This window comes from Gorilla gorilla, chromosome 10 (assembly GCF_029281585.2).
Source record: "Gorilla gorilla gorilla isolate KB3781 chromosome 10, NHGRI_mGorGor1-v2.1_pri, whole genome shotgun sequence".
NCBI classification, from domain to species: Eukaryota; Metazoa; Chordata; class Mammalia; order Primates; family Hominidae; genus Gorilla; species Gorilla gorilla.
This window is the reverse complement of record NC_073234.2, coordinates 109,743,107-109,769,198: the sequence shown is the minus strand read 5'-3', so window position 1 is coordinate 109,769,198 and position 26,092 is coordinate 109,743,107. Positions and strand designations below refer to the sequence as shown.

At 37.1% G+C, this 26,092-nt stretch overlaps 1 protein-coding gene across 11 annotated transcripts in view; it reads left to right on the top strand.

Annotated features, from left to right (window-relative positions):
- Positions 1 to 26,092, top strand: part of CEP83 (centrosomal protein 83) — a 164,573-nt gene that overhangs the window by 112,513 nt on the left and 25,968 nt on the right. For all 11 annotated transcript variants that reach the window (XM_063694216.1, XM_019039097.2, XM_019039093.2 and 8 more), the window contains 3 exons: positions 20,403 to 20,478; positions 22,426 to 22,583; positions 24,237 to 24,366. In XM_063694216.1, the coding sequence (XP_063550286.1) occupies positions 20,403 to 20,478; positions 22,426 to 22,583; positions 24,237 to 24,366 (364 nt within the window). The remainder of the gene's footprint in view (positions 1 to 20,402; positions 20,479 to 22,425; positions 22,584 to 24,236; positions 24,367 to 26,092) is intronic.

The following is a 26,092-nucleotide window of genomic DNA, read 5'->3' as shown; positions in this document are numbered from 1 at the left end:
TCATTTTCCTCAAAAAATAATGAGGGGGTGCAGAAGGGTAGGGATGAACCTCTCCTTCCTTTGCCGCTTTAGCTGGCAAATAAACATGCTCTGTAACCTCTTCTGTTACTTCACTATACTCTTGTTCCTCCTTGTTATCAGTGTGAAAAAGTTCTAAGATGAAACGAACCAGACCCCATACCTATCCCATTGTTACCCTGATGCTTCAGAGCTCCCCTTCTTACTCACCACAGGGATTGCTTTAAGAGTACTCGGGTGTCCTCCAGCTAGTTTTCTGTTCCCAACCGTCGCTCTGGCGACCCTTCGACCTGGATTCGAGCCCCCATGAATGGGCGCCACTTGCCGAGACAGGCTTGGTAGGGGAGACCCTAACCCAGCGGCACTAGAGGAATTAAAGACACACACGCAGAAATATAGAGGTGTGAAGTGGGAAATCAGGGGTCTCACAGCCTTCAGAGCTGAGAGCCCTGAACAGAGATTTACCCACATATTTATTAACAGCAAACCAGTCATTAGCATTGTTTCTATAGATATTAAATTAACTAAAAGTACCCCTTAAGGGAAACGAAAGGATGGGCCGAATTAATTGCAGCAGGAATACGCCCTTAAGACACAGATGCTCAGGCTTTTGTTTGTGGCTTAAGAATGCTTTTAAGCGGTTTTCCACCCTGGGCGGGCCAGGTGTTCCTTGCCCTCGTTCCTGTAAACCCACAACCTTCCAGCTTGGACGTTATGGCCATTATGGACATGTTACATTGCAGCAGAGATTTTATTTATGGCCAGTTTATGGCCAGACTTTGGGGGGCTTGCTCCCAACATCTTTTTGTAAGTTTCTGTACTGATTTTTACGTTTTAGTTCTCTCTACTAACTTTGGGCTTTGTTTGTTCTTGTTTTTCTTTTCTTTTTTTTGAGACGGAGTCTCGCTCTGTTGCCCAGGCTGGAGTGCAGTGGCGTGATCTGCTCACTGCAAGCTCTGCCTCCTGAGTAGCTGGGACTACAGGCGCCCGCCACCATGCCTGGCTAATTTTTTGTATTTTTAGTAGAGATGGGGTTTCACGGTGTTAGCCAGGATGGTCTCGATCTCCTGACCTTGTGATCCACCCGCCTTGGCCTCCCAAAGTGCTGAGATTACAGGTGTGAGCCACTCTGCCCGGCCTGTTCTTGTTTTTCTAGTTCCCTGGGGAACATGATTATGTTGTTGATTTGAAGTTTCTGTACTTTTTTGATGTAGGCATTTATTGCTATAAACTTTCACTCTTAATTCTGCTTTTGTGGTATTCATTGCATAGGTTTTGGGTATGTTGCATTTTTATTTTTATTTATTTGTTTTTAAGAAATTTTTCTGTTTTTTTTGTTTTGTGTTTTTGAGACGGAGTCTCGCTCTGTAGCCAGGCTGGAGTGCAGTGGCACGATCTCAGCTAACTGCAACCTCCACCTCCCAGATTCAAGCAGTTCTCCTGCTTCAGCCTCCCGAGTAGCAAGGCGTGTGCCACCACGCCCATATAATTTTTATATTTTTAGTAGAGACAGGGTTTCACCATGTTGGCCAGGATGGTTTCGATCTCTTGACCTTGTGATCCTCCTGCCTCGGCCTGCTGAAGTGTTGGGATTACAGGTGTGAGCCACCACACCCGGCCTTCAGTTAATTTTTTAATTTCCTCCTTGACTCATTGGTCATTCAGGAGCATGTTATTTAATTTTCATGTATTTGTACACCTTTCAGAGTTCTTCTTGTTACTGATTTCTAGTTTTATACTGCTGTTGTCAGAAAATATACTTGATATATTGATTTTTAAAAATTTATTGAGACTTGTTTTGTGGCCTAACATATGGTCTGTCCTGTGGAATGCTCCATGTTCTGATAAAAAGAGTGAATATTCTGGCCAAGCATGGTGGCTCATATCTGTAATCCAAGCACTTTGGGAGACCAAGGTGGGCAGATCACTTGAGGTCAGGAGTTGGAGAGCAGCCTGGCCAAAATGGTGAAACCTTGTCCCTACTAAAAATACAGAAAAAAATTGATTTGGGCTTGGTGGTGCGTGACAGTAATCCCCGCTACTCGAGAGGCTGAGGCACAAGAACCCAGGAGGCAGAGGTTACAGTGAGCCGAGATTGTGCCACTGCCCTCCAGCCTGGGTGCCAGAGCAAGACTCCATCTCAAAAAAAAAAAAAGAAGAAGAATGAGTATTCTGCATTCTCCATCTACTGGATGAAATGTTTTACAAGTGTCTGTGAAGTCCATTTGGTCTACAGTGTAGTTTAAATCTATGTTTCTTTCTAGGTGATGTCTCTAATGCAGAGAGTGGGGTATTGAAATCCTCTACTATTATTGCATTGGTGTCTATCTTTCCCCTTAGATAGTAATTATATTTGCTTTAATAGATCTTGGTTCTCTGGTGTTTGATGCATACATATTTACTATTGCTAATGCTCTTGCTGAATTGGGTTTTTTTTCCATTATATAATGAACTTCCTTGTCTCTTTACAGCTTAAAAGCTTTTTTTTTTTACAGTTCTTTTTACAGTGTGACAAACTTTTCACAGTTTTTGACTTAAAGTTTATTTTATCTGATATAAGTAAGTTGCTTCTGTTCATTTTTGGTTTCTCTTTGCATGGAGTGTTTTTTTTTCCCCCCACTTCGTTTTCAGACTATATATGTCTTTATGGGTGAAGTGAGTTTTGTTTAGGCAGCTTATATTTGGGCTTTGAGTTTTTATGCCTTTACCCAGTCTATATGTCTTAATTGGGGAATGTAATCTGTTTACATTCAAAGTTATTCTTGGTAGGGAAGGACTTAGTCCTGTCATTTTGTTAATTGTTTTCTGGTTGTACTGTAGATCTTCTGTTTCTTTCTTGCTCTCTTAATTGTTTATCTTTGTGGTTTGGTGGATTTCTGTAGTGACAAAGTTTGATTTCTTTCTCATTTGTATATCTATCTGCTCTACTAGTAAGTTTTATACTAGCATGTTTTCATGATGTTAGTCATTGTCTTTTCATTTTCAGTTGTAGGACTCCCTTAAGAATTTCTGGTTGAGTAGGTTTAGTGGTGATGAATTGTCTCAGTTTTTGCTTGTCTGAGAAAGACTTTGTTTCTTCTTCATTTCTGAAGATAGTTTTGCTGGGTATAGTATTTTTGAATGGAAGTTATTTTTCTTTCACTACTTTTGAGTATATCATTCTGTTCTCTTCTTGCCTGTAAGGTTTCTCTTGAGAAATCTGCTGTTTGTCTCACGGGGATTTTCTTATATGTGACTTGATGCTTTTTTCTTGTTGTTTATAGAATTCTTTCTTTGATTTGATTTTTGATGTTTGAGTATAGTATGCCTTGGAGAGGACCTTTTTGGGTTGAATCAGTTTGGGGTCTTTGAGCTTTTTGGATTTGGATGTTCATCTCTCTCCTAAGACTTGGGAACTCTACAGTTATGATTTTGTTTACAACATTTTTGATATCATTTCCCATCTCTTCTGGAATTTTTATAATGTGAATATGTGTTCACTTAATGATGTCACATAAGTCTCATAGGCTTTCTTCATCCCTTTTATTCTTTATTATTATTTGTCTGACTGGATTATTTTAAAAGACCTGTCTTAATGTTCAAAAATTCTTTTTCCTGCTTGATCTAGACTGTTCCTGAAATTCTTGATTGTATTTTTAATTTTGTTCATGGAATTCTTCAGCTCCAAGGATTCTGTTTGGTTCTTTTTTATGATATCTGTGTCTCTCAGATTTCTCATTCATATCATTTTTTTCTGATTTTGTTGAATTTTATATCTGTATTCTCTTGTATCTTTCCAAGTTTCCTTAACATTGTTATTTTGAATTTCTTTTCAGACATTTTTTAGATTTCTTTTTCGTTAGGGTCTATTACTGGAGTATTATTGGGTTCCATTTGAGGTGTCATGTTTTCTTTTTCATGTTTCTTTTTTTTTTTTTTTTTTTTTTTTTGAGACAAAGTCTCACACTGTCACCCAGGTTGGAGTGCAGTGGCACAATCTTGGCTCACTGCAACCTCTGCCTCCCAGGTTTAAGCGATTTTCCTGCCACAGCCTCCCAAGTAGCTGGGATTACAGGCACCCACCACCAAGCCCAGGTAATTTTTTGTATTTTTAGTAGAGACGGGGTTTCACTATGTTGGCCAGGCTGGTCTCAAACTCCTGATCTCGTGATCTGCCTGCCTTGGCCTCCCAAAGTGCTGGAATTACAGGCGTGAACCACCACGCCCAACTTTTTTCATGTTTCTTGTGTCCCTATGTTATGGGTGCATCTGGTAGAATAGTTGTCTCTTTCTATTTTATGGAGTAGCGTTTGTAAAGAAGGACTTTTTCCTGTATATTTGTCCTGCAGTATTGTTTGGGTAGTTGCTTTGGCTTTGTTTCTAGATTAGTACAGTAATGTAGTCTCCATATGATCTTTGGCTGTAATTCGTGTCAGCAGTGTCTGCAAGTACCTCAGTGGTCTCTGCTGTGAGTTTTTGTAGAATGAGTCTCATGTCTTTGGTGTTGATAGGGGCCTCTAGGTGGAACAGTTCTCAGGCCTTGGGTGTTGGGTGCTCATTGGGTATGGTGGCTTTGCCAGTTGTGGGGTGGAATTGCCAGTGGTGGCTGTTGCCATATGGGCCCATCATTAGTCCCTACAGGTATGTGGGGTGCATTTCTGCTTCACCAGTTATGGGAATGGGATTGCTGGCAGTGGCTGGCAGCTAGTTCTTAAACCCTAGGGACTGCATGCACCAGCGCCCTTGGTCTTGGAGGTGGCCTCCCTGCTGTGCTAGATTGCTTGTTCCTTTAGGTCTACTATATCAGCTCAGGTTCTGGAGTTTTGGCTTTACTGCTCTGTGAGCTGAGGTTGTGGTGTTGGACCCTTTTATTTGATTGTGGCGTGATTACAGTGGGACCCTTCAGATATGGAAATACCAGGTCTGTTGAACCCCATGGCAGCATGTATTTCAGCATTGGCTTGGTTCTCAAAATGGTGCCATGCTGTAGCAGCTTGGGTCACAGGGAGTGGGGGGACCCAGTGTGTGTTCCTTCTCTGGAGCAATGTAACCATGTGGACTCCAAGCAGCTCCCTGTACTGGATTCAGGGCCTGTTAGGACTCTAGGGCTCTTCTGTAGCTAGGTTTACACATGTCCACAGTGGTATTAGGGATTGCTGAGGAACTCCTACCTACCATTTCTCACACAATGGGGAGTCTCTCTTGGTTCTCAGCCAATCCTGGCTGGGTGCTTTGCTTTCTTCTTTATGCTGCCATCTCAAGTCTCCATGATTAAGTGGATTTTTTTTTTCTCTTTCATGTGAATTCTGTTGTTCTCCCTTAGAAACTCTTACCTGAAGTGCAGTTATTTACTTGTTATTTTGGGCCTTTGTGGAAGAGTGTTGGTCCTCTAGTCAGTCATCTTAATGATGTCTTCCTCATGTTTTTTTGATAGTAACCATCCTGATAGGTGTGAGGTAGTAAGTATCTCATTGTAGTTTTGATTTGCATCTTTCTAATGATTAGTGATGTCGAGCATCTTTTAATATGCATCTTTTTTGAAAAACAGCTAGTCAAGTTTTTTGTACATTTAAAAATTTTATTTTTTATTCTTGTTTAGTTTTTCTCTGTATATTCTGGATATTAATGCCTTATCAGATATATGATTTGCTAATATTTTCTCCTATTCTGTAGGGTTTTACTCTGTTGATAAGTATCTTTTGTTGCAGAAAAATTTGTTTTCATGGAGTTCTTTTTGTCTGTTTTTTTTTGTTGTTGTTGTTATTGCCCTATGCCTTTCGTGTCATATCCAAGAAATCATTATCAAATCAAATTCCATGAAGCCTTTCCCCCATCTTTTCTTCTAAGAGTTTTATAGTTTTAGGTTGCACATTTAGTCCTTTGATCTATTTTAAATTAATTTTCCTGTATAAAGAGAGGTCCAAGTTCATTCTTTTATATGTATGTATCCAGTTTTCCCAACACTGTTTGTTGACAACATTGCACTTTCTTCATTGAATGACCTTGGTACTCTTGTCAAAAATCATTTGACCCTATATGGGAGGGTTTATTTACTCATTCTGTATTCTATTCCAGTTGCTTATATGTTGGTCTTTATGTCAGTGTCACACTATTTTGATTATTATAACTTTGCAATAAATTTTGAAATAAGGAAGTATGAGTTCTCTAGTTTTGTTCTTCAGGATTATTTCATCTACTTGGGTTCCCTTGAGATTCCATACGAATTTTAGGATAGATTTTTCTATTTCTGTACAAAATATTGGGATTTTGATAGGAATTGCATTGATTCTGTAGATTATTTTTGGTAGTATTGACATCTCAACAATATTAAATCTTTCAATTTATGAACATGGGATGTGTTTCCATTTATTTATATCTTCTTTAATTTCTGTTAGCAGCGTCTTTTAGTTTTCTAAGTATTTCACCTCCTTGGTTCAGTTAATTTTTATGTATTCTTTTTGATGCTATTGTAAATGGAATTATTTTCTTCATTTTCATTTTCATAGTATTCATTGTTAGTGTATAGAGATGCAGCTAATTTTTGTTTGTTGGCTTTGTATTCAGCTACTTTGCTGAATTCATTGTCTTTCTCTTGCCTAATAGCTCTGGCTAGAACTTCCAGTTTCATGTCAAATGGAAGTGGCAAAAGTGGGAGTACTTGTTTTATTCCTGATCTTAAAGGAAAACATTTCAGTCTCTCACCATTGCTTATGATACTCACTGTGGCTTTTTCATATATGGCTTTATTATGTTGAGGTAGTGTCCTTCTATTCCGAGTTTGTTAGTTTGTTTTATCATGAAAGGGTGTTGAATTTTGTCAAATGCTTTTTCTGCATCAGTTGAGATGATCATCCATTTTTTTCTTCATTCTTTTAATATGGTGTATTATTAGGTTGGTGCAAAAGTAATTGTAGTTTTGGACCATGAATTTTAAATCAGTGTAACTAGGCTCAAACACATCTTTATTAATCAAAATAAGAACATTACAGTCAACACATTTTTGCCAATGAGAAATAAGTTTATTCTTGTAGTATAAAAATCCATGCTTCGGGATTCTACAAACTTTTTTTCTTTTTTTTTTTTTTTTGAGACAGAGTCTTGCTCTTGTCACCCAGGCTGGAGTGCAGTGGTGCAATCTTGGCTCACTGCAACTTCCACCTCCTGGGTTCAGCGATTCTCCTGCCTCAGCCTCCCGAGTAGCTGGGATTATAGGCACCCACCACCACACCTAGCTAATTTTTGTATTTTTAGTAGAGACGGTGTTTCACTATGTTGGCCAGGCTGGTCTTGAACTCCTGATCTCAGGTGATCCACCCACCTCGGCCTCCCAAAGTGCTGGGATTACAAGTGTGAGCCACCACACCTGGTGGGATTAGACAAACACTTAGAAAGCATTTTCTGCATCCTGCTCGTTGTGGAAGCATTTTACCTGCAAAAAGTTGTTGAGATGCTTAAAGAAGTCATAGTCAGTTGGCAAGAGGTCAGGTGACTATGGCAGATGAGACAAAACTTCGTAGTGCAGTTCGTTCCACTTTTGAAGCATTGGTTGTGTGGCATACAGTTGGACATTGTCGTAGAGAAGAATTGGACCCTTTCTGTTGATCAGTGCCGGCTGCAGGCATTGCAGTTTTCAATGCATCTCATCGATTTGCTGAGCATACTTATCAAATGTAATGGTTTCCCTGGGATTCAGAAAGCTGTAGTAGATGAGACCGGCAGCAGACCACCAAACAGTGACCATGAGCCTTTTTGGCACAAGTTTGGCTTCGGGAAGTGCTCTGGAGCTTCTTCTCCATCCAGCCACTGAGGTGGTCATTGCCGGTAGTCGTATGAAATCCACTTTTTGTCGCATGTCACAATCTGCTTGAGAAATAGTTTGTTGTTGCATAGAATAAGAGAAGACTACACTTCAAAATGACGATATTTTAAATTTTCACTCAGTTCATGAGACACCCACTTATCTAGCTTTTTCACCTTTCCGAATTGCTTCAAATGCCAAATGACCATAAAATGGTTGACATTGAGTTCTTTGGCAGCTTCTTGTGTAGTTGTAGAGGATCAGCTCCAATGATTGGTCTCAATTGGTCATTGTCAACTTCTGACGGCTGGCCACTATGCTCCTCCTTTTGAAAAGTAGACCTCTTTTTTTTTAATTTTTTTCTGTTTCAATGCTTATTTCCCCTTTGTTATTTTTTGTTCTATACGTGTGCTTTCTTCCTTTCTTTCTTGGTCAAGTCAGCCACTGCTTTGTGTATATATATATTTTTTTTTTGTGGTAAAATATACATAAAATTTACCATTTTAACTATTTTAAAACATACAGTTCAGTACATTCATTTAAATTAGGATTTTGGTTTATTAATTAGATCAGCTGGTTTCCCATTTTCTAACTCATTAATTTCTGCTTTTATCTTCTGGTTCTTTGCCCTTAAAAAGTTTCTATAGTTTTATTGTTGTCATTTAATGTACCTAAAATAAAATTCATCCATTTTGTATACAGTTGTACAATCCTCACCATAATAAAAATATGGAATAGTTTCATCACCGCAAAAGTTTCTTCATGTCTCTTTATAGTTGACCTCCTTTCCTGAGTCCCAACATTAGGCAACCCGTAACTTATCCAGGCTCTGAGTGTATCAGTAGCCCATGTCTTTTTATTGCTGATTAGTATTCATTGTATAAATGTAATATGATTTATTTATTCTTTTGTTGGACAAATGTTGGGTTGTTTTTAGTTGGGGGCTATTATGAATAATGCTGCTGTGAACATTCATTTACAAGTCTTTGTGTGGAAATATGTTTTTATTTCTCCTTGTTAAATACCTAGAAATGGGATTACTAAGTCATATGTTAAGTATATATTTAATTTTATAACATACAGAAATACTGTTTTCCAATGTGGAAACACTTGAAAAGTTTTTTCATTCCAACTAGCAATATATGAGGATTTTGTTTGTTTTACATCCTTACTGACACTTGTTATTTTCAGTCTTAATAATAATTCTAATTGGATATGTTGTAACATGTCACCTATGGTCTTAATTTTATTGTCTCTGTGACTAGTGGTGGTTAGCATCTTTTTGTATGCTTATAAGCTACTTTTGTGAAGTTTCTTTTCAATTATTTTGGCCACTTTTTACATTCAGAAGTTATCTTATTGATTTATAATAGTTATTTATGTGTTACGCATAAAAGCTCTTTCTTAGATACATATTTTACAGATATTTTCTCCTTATCTGTGACTTTCCTTTTCATTTACTTGTGTGTGTATGTATGTGTGTGTGTGTGTATGTGTGTGTGTGTGTGTGTGTGTATATATATATATATATATATATTTGTTTATTTTTTGATACAGGATCTTGCTCTGTTGCCCAGGCTGGAGTGCCGTGGTGCCATCTCAGCTCACTGCAACCTCCGCCTCTTGGGCTCAAGCGATCCTCCCACCTCAGCCTCCTGAGTAGCTGGGACTACAGGTGCATGGCACCGTGCCTGGCTAAGTTTTATATTTTTAGCAGAGACAAGGTTTCTCCGTGTTTCCCAGACTGGTCTTGAACTCCTGAGTGGTGTTTTTTCCTGTGTTTTCACACCACAACACAGAAAACGTCTGTGACCAAATGTATGGATTTCTACCCATCAACAAGCAAGCATTCAGTTCTGCAATGGACAGCAGTCTGACATCTTCTAATCTAATTTGATTCTACTGCTCTCTACATGGAGATAGCATCAGATCCTGCGGGTTGAAGGCTTGGTCCCACAAGATTGCCACCATTTCAGACACCAGTCTCACTTTCAGGACTCTGGAACTTCTGATCGACCAGGTTTTTAAGTTGGGGTTTCCAAGTTGGGGTTTCCATAACCTTCTCTTTCAGCTAAATTTACTAGAGTGGTTCACAAGCTTAAGGAAACACTTTATGTTTCCCAGGTTATTGAAGAGGATTTTTTTTTTTTTTTTTTTTGAGACGGCGTCTCGCTCTGTCACCCAGACTGGAGTGCAATGGTGTGATCTCAGCTCACTGCGGATACAAATAAACAGCTAGATGAAGAAATAATAGGCCAGGTGCAGTGGCCCACGCCTATAATCCCAGCATTTTGGGAAGCTGAGGTGGGTGGATCACCTGAGGTCAGGAGTGTGAGACCAGCCTGACCAACATAGTGAAACCCCGTCTCTACTAAAAATACAAAAAAAATTAGTTGGGCGTGGTGGCAGGTGCCTGTAATCCCAGCTACTCGGGAGGCTGAGGCAGGAGACTTGCTTGAACCTGGGAGGCAGAGGTTGCAGTGAGCCGAGATTGGCCATTGCACTCCAGCCTGGGCAGCAGAGCAAGACCCCGTCTCAAAAAAACAAGAAGAAAGAGAAATAATAGGGTGAGATCTCAAGGGTCCAGAGCTCAGGAGCTTCTGTTCCTGTGAAGTTGGAGTGTGCCATTCTCCTAGCACATGGGTGAGTTCTTGTTTACCTTCATGTAATCCTCCATGAGTTCAGCTGTCTGGAGGCTTGCGGTACCCTGTCCTCTTGAGTCTTTTTTGGAGACTTCATTGGATAAACATGGAATGGACAATTGTGAAGAATGGACAATCATATGGAAATCTTATTGGACAAAAAGGGCATGATCTAATACTAATAGACTGTGCAGAGAATTGTAACAAGTCCTGTGCATTTGGATTCTTCTTGGCCCCTCTGTGTAGCATTATTTCCTCCTGGGTAAGGAAGGGGCAGGACCCCTTCAGAAATGCGGGTCTTATGACCTGCTGTCGGGTAAGGTAATTCAGAGGATTTTTTTTATGACCAGTTCCAAGACAGAAAGATGGGGGAAGATTGGAGTATATTTTTAGTGTGTGTGGCCTGCCTTGGAGAGAAAAAGGCGCAGGTAAAAGGAGGACAGAAGGTCAGAGAGAGATTCTGTTTTCTGAGGCCCAGAGCACCCCAGTATTATAACCAAAGACTGTCTTTCGCCTTTATCACTCTGAAGCTGTTCTGAAGCTGCCTCCCGAGCCATAAACAAAGGGCCTAATACGGTAACAAAGATACATGTATTGTTTTAGTCGGTTAGGAAATGTGAACAAGGGCTATGGAAGTTATGAGCCAGGAACCATGAATGTAAACCCATATGTATATGTAAACCAATATATATACATCATAATACCACACCACTTTATCAATTTTTTTCTTGTTTGTATTTTTTGTGTTCTCTTCAAGAAGTCTTTGCCTAACTCTGTGTTAAAAAGATATTTGTTTTCTTCTAAAAGATTAATATTTGGTTTTTACCTTTAGGTTTTAAGGTCTAATTCATCTTAACTTTTATGTGGTGTAAGGTAATGGCACACATATGCTTTTTATTTTCATGTAGGTATCCAGTTGTTCCAGCACCATTTTTTGAAGACTATCTTTTCCCTCATTGAATTACAGGTGTGAGTCTATTTCTGGACTCTGTTCTATTTTACTGATCTTGTCTTTACACCAGTATCATACCATTTTGATTACTGTAGCTTTATAGTAAGTTTGGTTCAGGTAGTGCATGTCCTCTACCTGGTTCTTTTTTGTCTGAATTCTTTTGGCTTTTCTAGGTCCTTTGCCTTTCAAATATTAATTTTTTAATCAGTTTTTTATCTTTTTAAATTCTTGTTAAAATTTTAATTGGGATTGTATTGGATTTTTAGGTCAATTTGAGGAGAATTGTTACCTTAACAATATTGAGTCTTCCAATCCGTGAATATCATACATCTCTCCATTTATTTAGGTTTCGTTTCTTTCATCAGTGTGTTGCAGTTTTCATTGTATATATCATGTTCATCTTTGATTCAATTTTATTTCTAAATATGGTATAAATGGAGTTCATTTGACTTCTTAATTGTTCGTTGCATATAGAAATATAGTTTACTTTTATGTATTGATCTTGAATCCTGTGACTTTACTAAAGTCACATATTTTCTAATAGCTGCTTTGTTGATTTCTTAGAGTTTTCTAAGGTCATGTTGTATACCTTGGGCTTTCTTTTAGTTTACTTTGTTCATTTGGTTGTTTTTGAGTTGAGAATTTAATTTTACTACAGTTTATTCTTTCATTCTTATTGGTAAGAGTATTTAGTGCTAATAATTTTCTTCTCATCACTGCTTTACATGTATCCCATAAATTATATAGTGTTTTAATTATTATTTTTAAAGAAATTCACTAATTTTAATTTGCATTTTTCTTTCTGCCAAAGAGTTGTTTAACAGAAGATGTAGTAGTTTGCTAAGTCTGCCATAATAAAATACCACAGACTGGGTGATCAAACAACAGGAATTAATTTTCTTACAGTTTTGGAGACTAGAAGTCATAGATTAAGGTATTGCCTGGCTTGGTTTCTCCTAAGACCTCTCTTCTTGACTTGCAGGTAGCCACCTTCTTCCCACTTTGTCCTCACATGGCCTTTTCTCTGTGCTTTTGCATCCCCTCTTGTCTATCCTTTTTGTAAGGACACTAGTCATATTGGATTAGGGCCCACCCATATGACTTTAACCTTAATTGTCTCTTTAAAGGCCCTATCTCCAAATGTAGTCATATCTTGAAGGAACATGTTTCAGTCTATAACAGAAGGTTTTTTAATTTCCAGGTAGGAGAACCTTTTTAAAAAGTTAATTTGTAGTTTTATTGCATTGTGATCACAATATTGTTTGCACTCTTTCTACTTTGTGGAACACTCTGATGTTTCTTTGTAACCTAATCTATCAAGGGCAGGACTAGGGTAAAGCAAGTGAGGCACCCAGGGTGCAAAATTTAAGGCGACAGTCTCACGTGCTGACCCTGCACTTGCAGGAGTCTTAGAATGGGTGTCTTCTTAAGTTCGCATTCTGGACATGTCACATGCCCAACGACTATAGGACTATAGTCACTTAGTCCCATAGTATATGTCAGTTATTGTGTTACGTAAACACATGGAGTCTTATAAGAGTATGAAGTTCTATATATATATATGAAGTTCTATATATATATATACATACACGCACAGACATACGTACACACATATGTGTCTGTACACATAGGATCTACCTTGTTAACTGCGATGTTTAGGTCTTCTGTATACTTGCTTATTTTTTGTCCACTTGATTTGTCTTGTACAAAGAATGATATATTAAAGTCTCCTATTATTACTGTGTTTCTGTATGTGACTCTGTATATCTTGTAGTTTTTGTCTCATAAAGGTGAGTTTCATGGTATTTGGTACAGAATATAAATATTCATAGCAGTTCTATTTTAAGTGTGAATTGTAGCTTTTAGCATTAAAAGTTGCTTTTTTTGTCTTTTTTTTTGCTTGACTTGTCTGATACCATCACCACTTCTGTTTTCATATAGTTTCCATTTGCCTGGTATACTTTTATCCTCTTATTTTTAAATTTTCTGAATCGTTTTGCTTTTTAAATGTGTGTTTTATATGTAGCGATTAGTTGGGTCTTGTTTTGTGGGCCAAATTTTAATAAATTAAACATTTTATTTTAATGGGCGAATTAAGTACATTCACATGCAGTGAGCCCTTGCCTGCAAAGATTTGCAGGCGGGAATGGGAGAGATCACTTGCTGGGATTTGGCATTTTTTCGTTCATTTTACTTAGTTACTTTGAGGTTTTGGGCATTTTCTGTCTGCCAGTTATGCTAAGGGTATGGTTTTGTGTGGCTTTATTTGTTCTCTTTGCTTTTTCTGTATTGTTTTTGCAGAATATATGGATAACACAGAGCTAGACATCTGCTGTTATCTTCAACACTTGGAAATTCTTTATGTCTCCCTTTCAAATTCTAATATCTTAGTGACGTCTCTAATTATATAAAGTTTGAGTGGCTTTTAAAAATCATGTTCATTAAGTGGTAGGCTATGTTTTGAGACAGAGTTCTTGATCTGCATTACTTAGGAAAGAATTACTTCAGGCAGAGGTATACTTATTATTTACTTAGGTTTTATAACTTTATTTAAATTGTTAGTGGCTGTGATTCTAAAAGCATGAATCTGTAATAGATTTTAAGAACCAATCTTGTCTGTCCTTTTGCTTTTAGGTGGGTACGTTTTTTAGGACATATTCAAGACAGGTCGTTTTTAAATCTCTCTTTGACAGTCTCCAGAAAGTAGGGGTAGACCCTCCCCAGGCATCCTACTCTAATGTTTTATCCTATTATAATCCCACAATTTGGCCAGTTAGAATCTTTTCTGTTAGAATTTAAGCCTGTTTCTCCTGCTTTGGGTTTCTGTTGCCATAGTGATAAAATGTTCAGCATTCTGTCATTACTTGAACACAATAATGAACTTGACCCTTAGGTTTTGTTTTGTTTTGTTTTTGTTTTTTGCTATATAAAACAGCTTTCATTCCTTTAGCTTTTCTTAAATATGAATAATTTTCTATTCTGTTAGTCACATTGATAATTTTTCTTTGATTCCTCTGGAGTTTCACTTACAATGTGTAAATGACCTCAACTTATTTTAAAATAAAGACATAGTAACCAACATAAAATCTAGCAGGATTAAATTCACACGATTTGCATGGCTTTTTTTTTTTTAATGTTCAACAATTGTGGTATTTTTTCCTTGACAGTTATGATTTACTGATTTATAAGTCCAGCTACATCAACCAGGTCTATTTTGATCATTCATTAAAATGGTCATAATTGCAGCACCTCCTATTTAGATAACCCGTGACAGATTGGAGACTTATCTGTGGAGTAAAAGGTCTTACTAAGGAAATGGAAAGTATAAATCATGCAAAGCAGAAATATCCATTTATTTACAAATAATATATATCTGTGATAAGTAGATATTAATCTATTACATATTAATCACTGCTTTGACAGATCCTTTATTAATTATATACCAGTCTTTTCTTTTGATGAAAGTGTTTTTTTTTTACCACTAGCTTATCATAGTGCCAAGAGTAATAAAAATTATTTTTATAAAAGTACTGTATTTCAAAAGGCTGCTCCACTGCACATTTATTCAATTTGCAAATTAAAACCATGTAAAAATTAAAGGAGTTTAAATATAATAGAATATGTAGTCAACTTTTGGTTATGACAGGAACGCAACTCCAACTAATGCAAGCAAACAAAAGGGACTTTCTTGGTTTACACAATTGTGGGAAAGATAAGGGTTTTGCTGGTTTCAGGGACACCTGGATCTAGGAACTCAAATGCAATTAGATAATAGTGACTTTTCCCCTCCTTTTCTTTTATTCCTCCTCTCTTATTTTCTCTCTCCTCTCTTATTATCTCTCTCGTTTGTCTGCTGTCCTATCTCTGTGATGCTGGAAACATATGTTGAAGCCAAGAGGACAAAGTTCTTGTTAGCAAACTCAAGTTTAAAAAGTCTAGAGTCGAGGCTGGGCGTGGTGGATCCCAGCACTTTGGGAGGCTGAGGCGGGTGGAACACCTGAGGTCAGGCATTTGAGACCAGCCTGGCCAACTTGGTTAAACCCCATCTCTACTGAAAATACAAAAATTAGTGGGGTGTGGTGGCAGCCACCTATAGTCCCAGCTATTCAGGAGGCTGAGGCAGGAGAATTGCGTGAACCTGGGAGGCGGAGGTTACAGTGAGCCAAGACTGTGCCACTGCACTCCAGCCTGGGTGACAGAGTGAGACTCTGTCTTAAAAAAAAAAAAAAAAAAAACTAGAGACAAGTTTGGGTCTAGTTCACATGCTCATCCCTGGACCTACCACTGCGACCGTGGTATCAGGCACTCTGGCTCAGCCAAGGTTATATGCCTATGTCTCTGTGTGGAGTGGGTGAAGGAGGAGGAAGTAAATGATATGCAGTTTGATATCAAAAGTAGGGGGAGGTCTTTGGGGAAATAGCAATAACCAAGGGAAAGGGAACCTGAACATTTATGATATCCTGTAGTCAATACCCCCTTAATTTATTTTTTGCGTGGCTTACAGCCAGGGCTCTTATTTCCCATTTGGGGCTTTCTGGTTTTTTCTTGAGCTTTTAATGAACGTTTAAATTTCATCAGTTTGGATTTCTTTGCTGCCAGTGTTGGATATTTGCTTTTTTAAAAACAAACCAAAAAACTATCATTTAATATATCCACCTTTCTACTTAGACTGCATCTTGAAAAGAATTATATTGCCCCATTGGACACATTTTCTCCAAGAATTTGAACTGTGAAGTAAGGGATGAAAGGATATGTGTCAGTGTTTGAAGGACCAGGCAGGGCTGTGGCATGTCTTTGCCTGTGATTCCTGTCAATTATTGTATCCTGGTTTCGGTTTTCTAGTTCTCTTTTGAGTGGGTTCTTATATTCTTTCAGGAAAGTTTATTTTTGCTAATAATGGCCAGTGTCAATTTCCAGTGCTCACAAGCAAGAACCATGCTTTCAGAAGGTTGGTATAAGAAGGCTACTGCCATTCTCATGAGACTTGTAGGACTCTTTGACAGTAGAGAAATCACAGTAGAAAAATACAACTTCTATTGTTTGCCCTGTATGTTGCTTCCCTTTGATAGCAGAGACTCACATTAAATGAAGCCAAGAAGTTACATTAGAGCCTTTGCTGCCCAATATGATATTACTAGTCACAGATGACTGTTGAAACCTAAATTTAAATTAGAATTTTAAAAAATTAAAATTCAGTTTCTTCAGTCACATGAAGTACGTTTCAAGTGTGCACTAGCAACATGTTGCTAGTGACTATCATATTGGAAGGCACAGATTATAGAATATTTCCACCATCAAAGAAAGTTCTATCAGACAACACTGTTGGAGTATAAACTCAAGGGTAGGCATTCTGTCCTTGTTATTTTCTGATGTATCCACAACACTTAGAATGGGCTTAGCATGTATAGGTACTCAATAAATATTTGTTGAATGTCGAAATAGCATATATTGGGAGGCCAAGGCGGGCAGGTTACCTGAGGTCAGGAGTTCAAGACCAGCCTGACCAACATGGAGAAACTCCGTCTCTACTAAAAATACAAAAAATTAGCCGGGCATGGTGGTGGATGCCTGTAATCCCAGCTACTTGAGAGGCTGAGGCAGGAGAATCACTTGAACCCAGGAGGCGGAGGTTGCGGTGAGCCGAGATCACACCATTGCACTCCAGCCTGGGCAACAAGAGTGAAACTCCATCTCCAAAATAAAAAAAAAAAAGAAATAGTATATATCAGTATATCAGCTGCCTGCCACAGAAGACCCAGACCATGATCCTTACGGTTGACTTCCCTATACTTTGAAGGGAACTTGAAATAGTTCCATCTTAATGTTATTCCAAAGTTTCCATTTAAACTTATTCATAGCTACATTTTCTGTTGTAACTTGGCCCTCCAGTTCACCTACTATTTCTGCCTTCATAATTACTTCAAAAGTATAAAGTACTTGATCTCATAGTTAACTTTTCCCCCAACTTACTCATCCTTCACCCTCTGGTTTCTCCCTATCACCTACTCATTAAAACTTTTAACAGTTTCCACTGTAGCCTCTGGAATCCCTATTCTGATACCAATAACTTTTTTTGCAATCTCAACAATTTTTTAATGCCTCTCCCCCTACTGAAAACTGCTTTCTTCCTCTCATGGCATATAACCTGGAACGCCTTTTAAGTAGAAATTACTCTTCCTTCCTCTCTCCTGCAACAAGAGACCAAGAAGAGAAATGAGCATTTGTAAGCCCCGTTTGTGCTTCCAGTTCATTGTTTGAGTATGGTTAAAGTGATTTTTTTCTTTGATATTTGTGGCATCCAGTTTTATACCTGTCTTTTATCTCTTGCAGTTAATGACCTACAGTGTATTCCTTAACAGTCGCTGAGGACTTTGATATCTGGCTCAACTTTTTTCTGTTTTCTGTTTCTCTTACCATCATTCTTAGTGACTATGTATTCATATTGTTGAACTACCCAACACCTTAGCCTTACAGTTTATTCTATCTGCACTCTGGCATTCTTTTATCTTTATTCTACTTTAGCATCTTGTACACCTAGACGCTTCTTGGACCTTGTCGTCACCTAGAACTGATCACTTCAAAGACATAAATATCTTTTCTTTCTCTTATCCGTGCTCCTGTCACTGAAGATACTGAAATTAGTAGTCTTTGGACTTTTCTTTTTCTTCCAGCCTATTAACCTGGCTCCCTTGCTTCCTTTTCAGCTTGGAAACTGTTCGATGTTCTTACTTGTACATAAGCTAAGGATATGAATTTTCTCAACTTCTTGCCATCTTATAATTCCGGTACCTTCATCCATTCTCTCCTCCCTTTCTATTTTGAAAATGTCCTTTTCCCCTTTACTTCTTAAGTGAACAGTGCTTTTAATCCCATCTCTCTACTTCCTCTATACTCTTCGTCACCTGTATCTTTAATCTCTCTATCTCGGACTCTTATTTTTCCTTCAAGATCTAGTTCAAATTGCATCTCTTTTATGTAGCCTTAACTTATCCTCTAATGAAAGTTAATTGCAGTTTTTTCTGTTCCTTGTACGTCTGTTATAAGGTATATTTTATTTTGACTTACTGTGACACACCTTGAGTATTCAAAACCTAATAAAAAGAGATACTGTACTTTACTCCTAAATTTACAGCACTGTCTTTTGAAACTATCTGCGTTTTTGAACTGTAATACCATTAGTCTTATTCCTATCTTATTTATCTTAAGATTCATTATCACATAGAATCCTAAATGTAATGATCTTAAATCATGGACTAATTTTCTCCTAAAAAAAAAAATGAGTTTTAGATTCTAACCCAGTACTGCTTCAACAAAATGACCTGAAGGAAGGTCTTGTTGTATATCATCTTCTATAGTCTACCACAATGGTGCTCTTACTTAGTTCATATTTTCATTTAGTTGTTTTCCCCATCCTTTCATATTTTAATGAATTTTCAGATACTCTTTACCATTGGTTTCTTTGGCTTCAGCTTTTGTATGTAGGGCACTATTGTTTCTCTTCGTGTCTGTGTAACCTATATAGAAAGCATTAGGCCATAACTTTCTTAACTGGGTCATGTTTCTTGTTAATTTACCAATTGTATCCAGATTCTCAACTGGAGCTAGGATATACTTAGAGCCTAAGTTTTCTAACTGTGGACCTGAGCTGGGACCCACAGTGTTCTCTCTTCCATTTTCATCTTCATGATTTTGTGGAAAGAAACCTTTATAAGTCAGTAACCTAAAAGCCCCAAGTTAGCCACCCTCTACCTGAGAGGCTGAGGCAGGAGGATTGCTTAAGCCAAAGAGTTTGAGCCCAGCCTAGGCAATATAGTGAGACCACATCTCTTATTTAAAAAAAAAAAAAAAAAAAAGGCACCCAGTTGATAACATTCATAAACATTTAATGGAGGAAGTGCACAGAAAGTTTGAATGAGTAATCATGTAGCTAGAATTATGAAATAAGAATGTGACTGGTACTGACGGTGGAGCAAAAGGAAAAGGACTGGCCCTCTTTAGATTTATCGTTTCTGGCATTTGTATGTAAACGTCTCAGGAAGCAATGGGTCATATCTTCAGGTTTTTTATGTTATATTATCCAATCATCTCACACATTTAAACAGCTAATCCATGATTTGGGTTGGTTCGTTCAGTCTGCCAACAAATGTTTATTGAGTCCTTATTGTGTTTAAAGCACAGACCTAGGGTCTTGAGAGTGTTGTCTAGATAAACACATTCCACTTGGGCAGATAAGACATGCTAATAATACCAAGCTATAAATAGGTGCCAAGCGAATTGTATTTGAGATAGGCGTTTGAAGAGTTTTGAAAGGGAGGAGGCTGAAGGGCCTATCCTGCCAAACCTAATTAGTGTAATGTCTTCCTCATGAGGTTACTCATTTGGTCACTAGAGCTGCTCTGCGTTTTAAGGCTCTGGCTGTAGATGTATTATTCCCTTTGAAGAGTCTGCAAATGTGTAAGTATTCATTCATCTCAGGGATGAAAAGCTCCATAAGATATTTTATAGAATACAGGATGGTGTGTTGTATTAGTTTTCTTTTAAATCTGTAGCCTTGTAGAAGGAAAATGAAGTAGCGTGTGTCTGAAAGAATTTTGTAAATTGTAAAATACTATATGGATGTAAGTTGGCCTCTCCTAAACTTGACTACTTTCTGATACCTTAGCAACACATTCTATAATTTTCCATGAAAGGCCACTTTTTCAGGCTGTTCTTTATGTATATCAAAATCCTACCTGTCAGGTTTTTATCCATGTAGCGTTCCCCAGTACCCCTGGACAGACTTGATTTCTCATCCTCTCTATGCCCCTAGTTTGTAGATTTTCCTATCACAATGCAGTAATTTGTTTTACATTTTTGTTATACGTGAACACAACCTAGTTTCTTGAAGTCTCAATCTTTGGTTGTGTTTGTGCTCTGGTGTCAAACAGGCATTCAATAAAATGACTCTTTAATTCAGTGAAATAAATGAATCATGGATTCTTAATAATGCCTTTTGTTGGGTTGTGATTTTTAGGTTAAAACTTCAGCAACAAATTGTGACTATTGAAAATGCAGAGAAGGAAAAAAATGAAAATTCTGACCTAAAACAGGTATGATTTTAGCAAAGATTTTCCTTTTATTTTTTCAAGTGCTTCTTTAAATTTATGTTTTGCAAATTTTAAAAAAATTTTGCAATCAGTATTTTTAGAATCTAACCACAATTGGTAACATATTGTTGGAGGTGATATGTAAAGATAAAATGTTTTAAAATGTTTAAACTTCTATACTTTAATAAGCTTCTTTGGCTAACTGCTATTATTCTTAAGATATATATATATATTTATTAAATGCTGTGGCCCATGATAATTTTTAATTACAGTTATAAGGACAGTATTTTAATATTCAGAATTTTAAAAACTCAATAGAAATATCATCCAGGTTTTAAGTTACTTGTGTGATTGACTTGTAACTTTATATCATGAGGTATTTTTTGCTATATCCCTATGAAATCCAAGATTTGTATTTATGGAAGGAAATTTGTGTTTATAATTAAAGTTATTTGGGTTCAGGAAAGATTTGTATAAAGTTGGGTAAAACATGGAAGAGTGATCTTTTCTGAATTCTATTTTCTTTTTTGTTGTTGTTTTTTTCCCTATAAATTATGAAGTAGGATTCCATTTTTAGAATTCATGCTCATATGCGAGTTGGTACTGCTTTTCATGTGCAGTTATGGTTTCTAAGTCTTAACTAGATGGACATAACGTTTGATACTCAGAAGTTATTTAGTATCATTGGCATTTGGGCTTTCTGTCATGCTATGCATATGGAGAGGTATTAAGCTCTTTGAAGGTTGCTTATTCAAGCAGCTGTTATACAGATTTAATATTTGCCACTCCAGTTAAAAATAAAGAGTGAATAGTTCTACATGGATAAATTTATTCTAAAATAGAAATCTGAGACATACCGTTTAGTTTTATTCTGCTAAAAATTGCTCTGTGGACCTTCAGAATCCTATCTGAATTGTTTTGTTACCATTAGGAAGTAATGAGATTATTACCCATTTATTTAGTTTATTATATAAGAATCTTGTTTCTTTTTACCCTTGAATCTCATAATAGGTTCTTTTGATCCCTGTCTCTTGACTGTCTTTGCTTTGAAATGTCTCTCAGAAAATGGCTAAGAGAGATAAAAGGAAGTGAAAGGAAAATAAGGACTTTTATTGTTTACTAATTGGTAAAATAGCTTGTGGGGGAGGTATGTGTAACTGTCCCAAATAAAGAGACTTGGATATAATTTAGAAGAGTGTGAATCTTTCTAGCCTGTTAATCTGTAACTAGACTTCTTATGAGAAAAAGTACTCCCAGATAAAGGTAAATTGGGATGGAAAAAAAGCTGTGAGTGACATTATGTAGTTTGGTAAATGGCTGTAGAGGCCAAGGAATCTGTAGCATTTATTAGATTTCCCAAGCATCTTTCTTCTGCCCAGCACTGGACATACAGAAGGTTTGGAAACCTTTTAAAAACAATGTGAGGAGTGATCCTTCCCACATTTACACTGAACAATTTTGATTGCTCGGAGAGTAGAACTTCTGGAAGGTTGCTGATCTCAGGGTATGTGGGAAGAGGAGGATGGATTTTTTTTTTAGCTGCTTTCTCAGCTGACTTGCTTTTAAAATCAGTTTTTTTTCCTAGGAGGTGAGGAGAAGGCTAGAGTGGTAGGAGACTCACTCTAATCACTGGATTCCCTTTTCTCATCTCACTGCTAATCCCCCTGATAACCCTTCTCTCCATTCCCAATACCTCTCCTGGCCTGCATATTTTGGAAAGAAGAGGGAGGGGACTCAGTGACTGAGGAATATAGTTCTTGATAGTCTCTGATTATAATAAGAAATGCTCCTGGGTGCTGCTATTTGTTATTTCCTTTAGGGGTCATCTTCAAGGACACACCAGCTTGAGGGAGCATTTGCAAAGGGAGATGCTTAGTATCTTCTGCTTCTCTCATACCTTACCGCATTTATTTAGTGGCCTTTAATTTATCTTCTTTCTTCTCTTTTAAGCAAATCAGTAGTTTGCAGATCCAAGTGACTTCACTTGCACAGTCAGAGAATGACTTGCTGAATTCAAACCAAATGCTGAAGGAAATGGTGGAGAGATTAAAGCAAGAATGCCGAAATTTTAGAAGCCAAGCTGAAAAAGCGCAACTAGAAGCTGAAAAGTAGAGTTTGCTCTTTATGTACAAACTATTTTTTCTTTTTTCTACATAACATGTAGTTATTTTAGTAATGATTCCAATGTTGATTATATTTTAGAAACTAGTTACAAATACACTTTAATAGTGTACAATGGTCTACTGAGGTAATAATGTACTTTATGTTTTTATAGAATGAACTATACTGACTCTTGAATTGTTTTAAAAAAAATTAAGACATTAAAATTCTGACAGCATAGTATTCTGAAAAACCTCAAAGAAAACTTTTTTTATTCATTGATTAAACCAAAACATTTCTTCAAAAATCTATTCTTCTGAATGCCAGAGAACAGAATGGGTTTTTTGTTTTGTTTTGTTTTGTTTTTGATGTGCAAAACTTAATTCCTTGAATTAGAACTAGTCTCTTGGATTTTCTTTGAAAAGCTAATTTATTTGTTTTTTTTTTTGGTCTTAAAATTTGTTACTAGTAGACAGTATGGAGTAAAACTGGTAGGGATAAAATGATTGTGGTGATGTTCAAGATCTTATACCCTCTGGAAAAATTTGTTTAGATGTGGTAGAACACTGTACTATTTTGTATTTGCTTTGTCTTTATAACATGTTGGCCTTGTAAGTTTTTATTTTAATCTACAAAACATTATTCTTTTCAAATTTCTTCTTCTGAAGGCCACCATGCCACATAAAACTGTATTTCTTCAGTTTTTCTATTATTACATATTCAAATGTTTGTCCATGCTTTTTTATATGGGGTTGAATTTCAAGAAAAGGAAGTAAGCAAGATAAATGTCCATAGCATGTGACATTTCAGATGATCCAACTTATTTTTCTTTTATTTTGTAAAAAACAGAAACATGTGCTTGGATTTCTCAAGTGTTTGATTGAAATGAGCTTAATAATTCTAATGACAGTATAGCTAGCAAATTTAAGTAATTAATCATTGGTTTCTAAATAATATTCATAGAATTGCATAGAAGAAAATAGCTGAACTAAGGGTCAATGGAATGTGATTTTAGTTCCAGCTAAGATACTTAAAATCTTGTATGACCTTAGGCAAGTAATCTAACTTCTCAGGGTTTGTTATTTTCATTAGTACTGCCTATAGTAAGAATACTAAAAAAAATCATATAAAGTATGCAGAATAGCTTTAAAAATATAAGTTGTTATGATGTTATTTTAAGATATCATTTATATGCATTTTACTCTAGTCAGAAGACATACTGCATTAAGATTTGATACCAGGCTTGATTTTCTTAAACCAAATTTATGAGGACAGATATTTGTAGTTTGATGGTTATTATACTTCACATCTGGTTATCAAGTGTTTGTCTTGCCATTAACTAGATGTGAGCCCTTAAGTTCGTTAACTGCTCTAATCCTCAGTTTCCTCATTTATAAAATGGACAGAAGTATAAAGGTGACAGAAATACCTAACTCAGGATTTTTGTAAAGAACACATAGTTTTCTAAGTCCAGTGCCTTATTCATAGGAAGTGCTCAGTAATGGTGGGATTTCCAAACAAGTGGCCATACAGGAGGGCCTGCAGTTGGATAATTAAGAATGTGGTCAGACAGGTAGTGAGTTTGCTTGTACTTGTGATAATATCTATTTAATCCTAAGAACTTATTTGACTTCCATGTTTTACATACATTCTTCTGACAGGACATTGGAAGAGAAACAGATACAGTGGTTGGAAGAAAAGCATAAGCTTCATGAGCGTATCACAGACAGAGAAGAAAAGTACAATCAAGCTAAGGAGAAACTGCAGCGAGCTGCAATTGCCCAGAAAAAGGCAAGTGGTTCTTATTAAAGTGATCTCTGGCCAGGCATGGTGGCTCACACCTGTAATCCCAGCACTTTGGGAGGCGGAGGCAGGCGGATCACGAGGTCAGGAGATCATTGAGACCATCCTGGCTAACACAGTGAAACCCCGTCTCTACTGAAAAAATACAAAAAAATTAGCCAGGCGTAGTGGCAGGCGCCTGTAGCCCCAGCTACTCGGGAGGCTGAGGCAGGAGAATGGCATGAACCCAGGAGGCAGAGCTTATAGTGAGCCGAGATCGTGCCACTGCACTCCAGCCTGGGTGACAGAGCAAGACTCTGTCGCAAAAAAAAAAAAAAAAAAAAAAAAAAAAGCAAAAAAGGTGATTTCTATGGAGTAAAATATAATTAAATCTTTTTTTTTTTTTTTTTTTTTCCCTGAGAGTCTGACTCCCATCACCCAGGTTGGATTTCAGTGGTGCAATCTTGGCTCACTGCAACCTCCATCCCCTGGGTTCAAGCGATTCTCATACCTCAGCCTTTCGAGTAGCTGGAATTATAGGCACGTGCCACCACACCCGACTAATTTTTGTATTTTTAGTAGAGACAGGGTTTCCCATGTTTGCCAGACTGATCTCAAACTCCTGACCTCAAGTGATCCTCCCACCTCAGCCTCCCAAAGTGCTGGGATTAACAGGCGTGAGCTACCGCGTCCATCCTAATAAACTCTTATAGGAGAATAAAGTATATAGTTGAATCTGAGATTTTAGTGATATGTTTAATTTGATATATAAGCATGACATTTTGCTGTCAACCTTGCAGAAATAAATTGAGAAAATCCAAACTGTCCAGCAGGTTTGTTTCTAAATTTTGTATGTAAGTCAGTTGTTTTGAGCTGACATGCATTTTTCCATACAGAAGGTGTTTTTCAGAGTGATAGTTTCCAGGCCATCCCATGGAAGTCATATTTAACACATTCTCCAGTTAAATTATAGTGTGATTAAGCTTGTTTCATTTATACCTAATATCTGTTTTATTGCTTTTGTGGTTAAAAGGCTTTTTTGTTTCCAATTCAGAAATACAAGAGCAAGTATTTCTTTGCTCCAGCAGGAGGAACTGGGACTCCCTTGGTTTCTGAAACTGCCACAGGAGTTCCCACAGCATTGTGATCCTTTTTAAGTTTTACCTTTGCAGGCATACTTTTCTCCAGAACCTAACTTTGTTTTCTTGGAAACAATCCAGGGCATCGTGGAAATAATGTATCTAGATGGATCTTCTAAATCAGTGACTTACAACTTTTTTCTATTTCAGCAAACCCAAGAATAATATAACAGGTCCCATTGGTAACCATGACTTATGGTGGTGATTAAGGGAGGGGAAGGACATGGTAATCTTTTCAACAGGATTAGAGGAAGAGGAGGGACATGATAAAGTGTGTGTGTGTGTGTGTGTGTGTGTTATATGTAAAGTCCCACAAATGATTTGAGTTGTCTTCATTTGATAAATTCCCTTAATAGTAGCATTTGTTGTGGAGAGGAGAGAAGATCTGAGGTGAGAGGAAAATGCTTCTAGGTGCAGGAACCATTATCTTAATAACTGTTTATTGGAAAGGTTAACTGTTTATATTTGGATAAGAGAAAATAACTGTAGATCATTCAGTTATTCTGAATTTGAAAACCACACAGCAGTTCCTAGACCCCTTTTTATGTAATTGGATATCACTGCCAAATGTTGCTGATGGTTGGAGTGACAACATG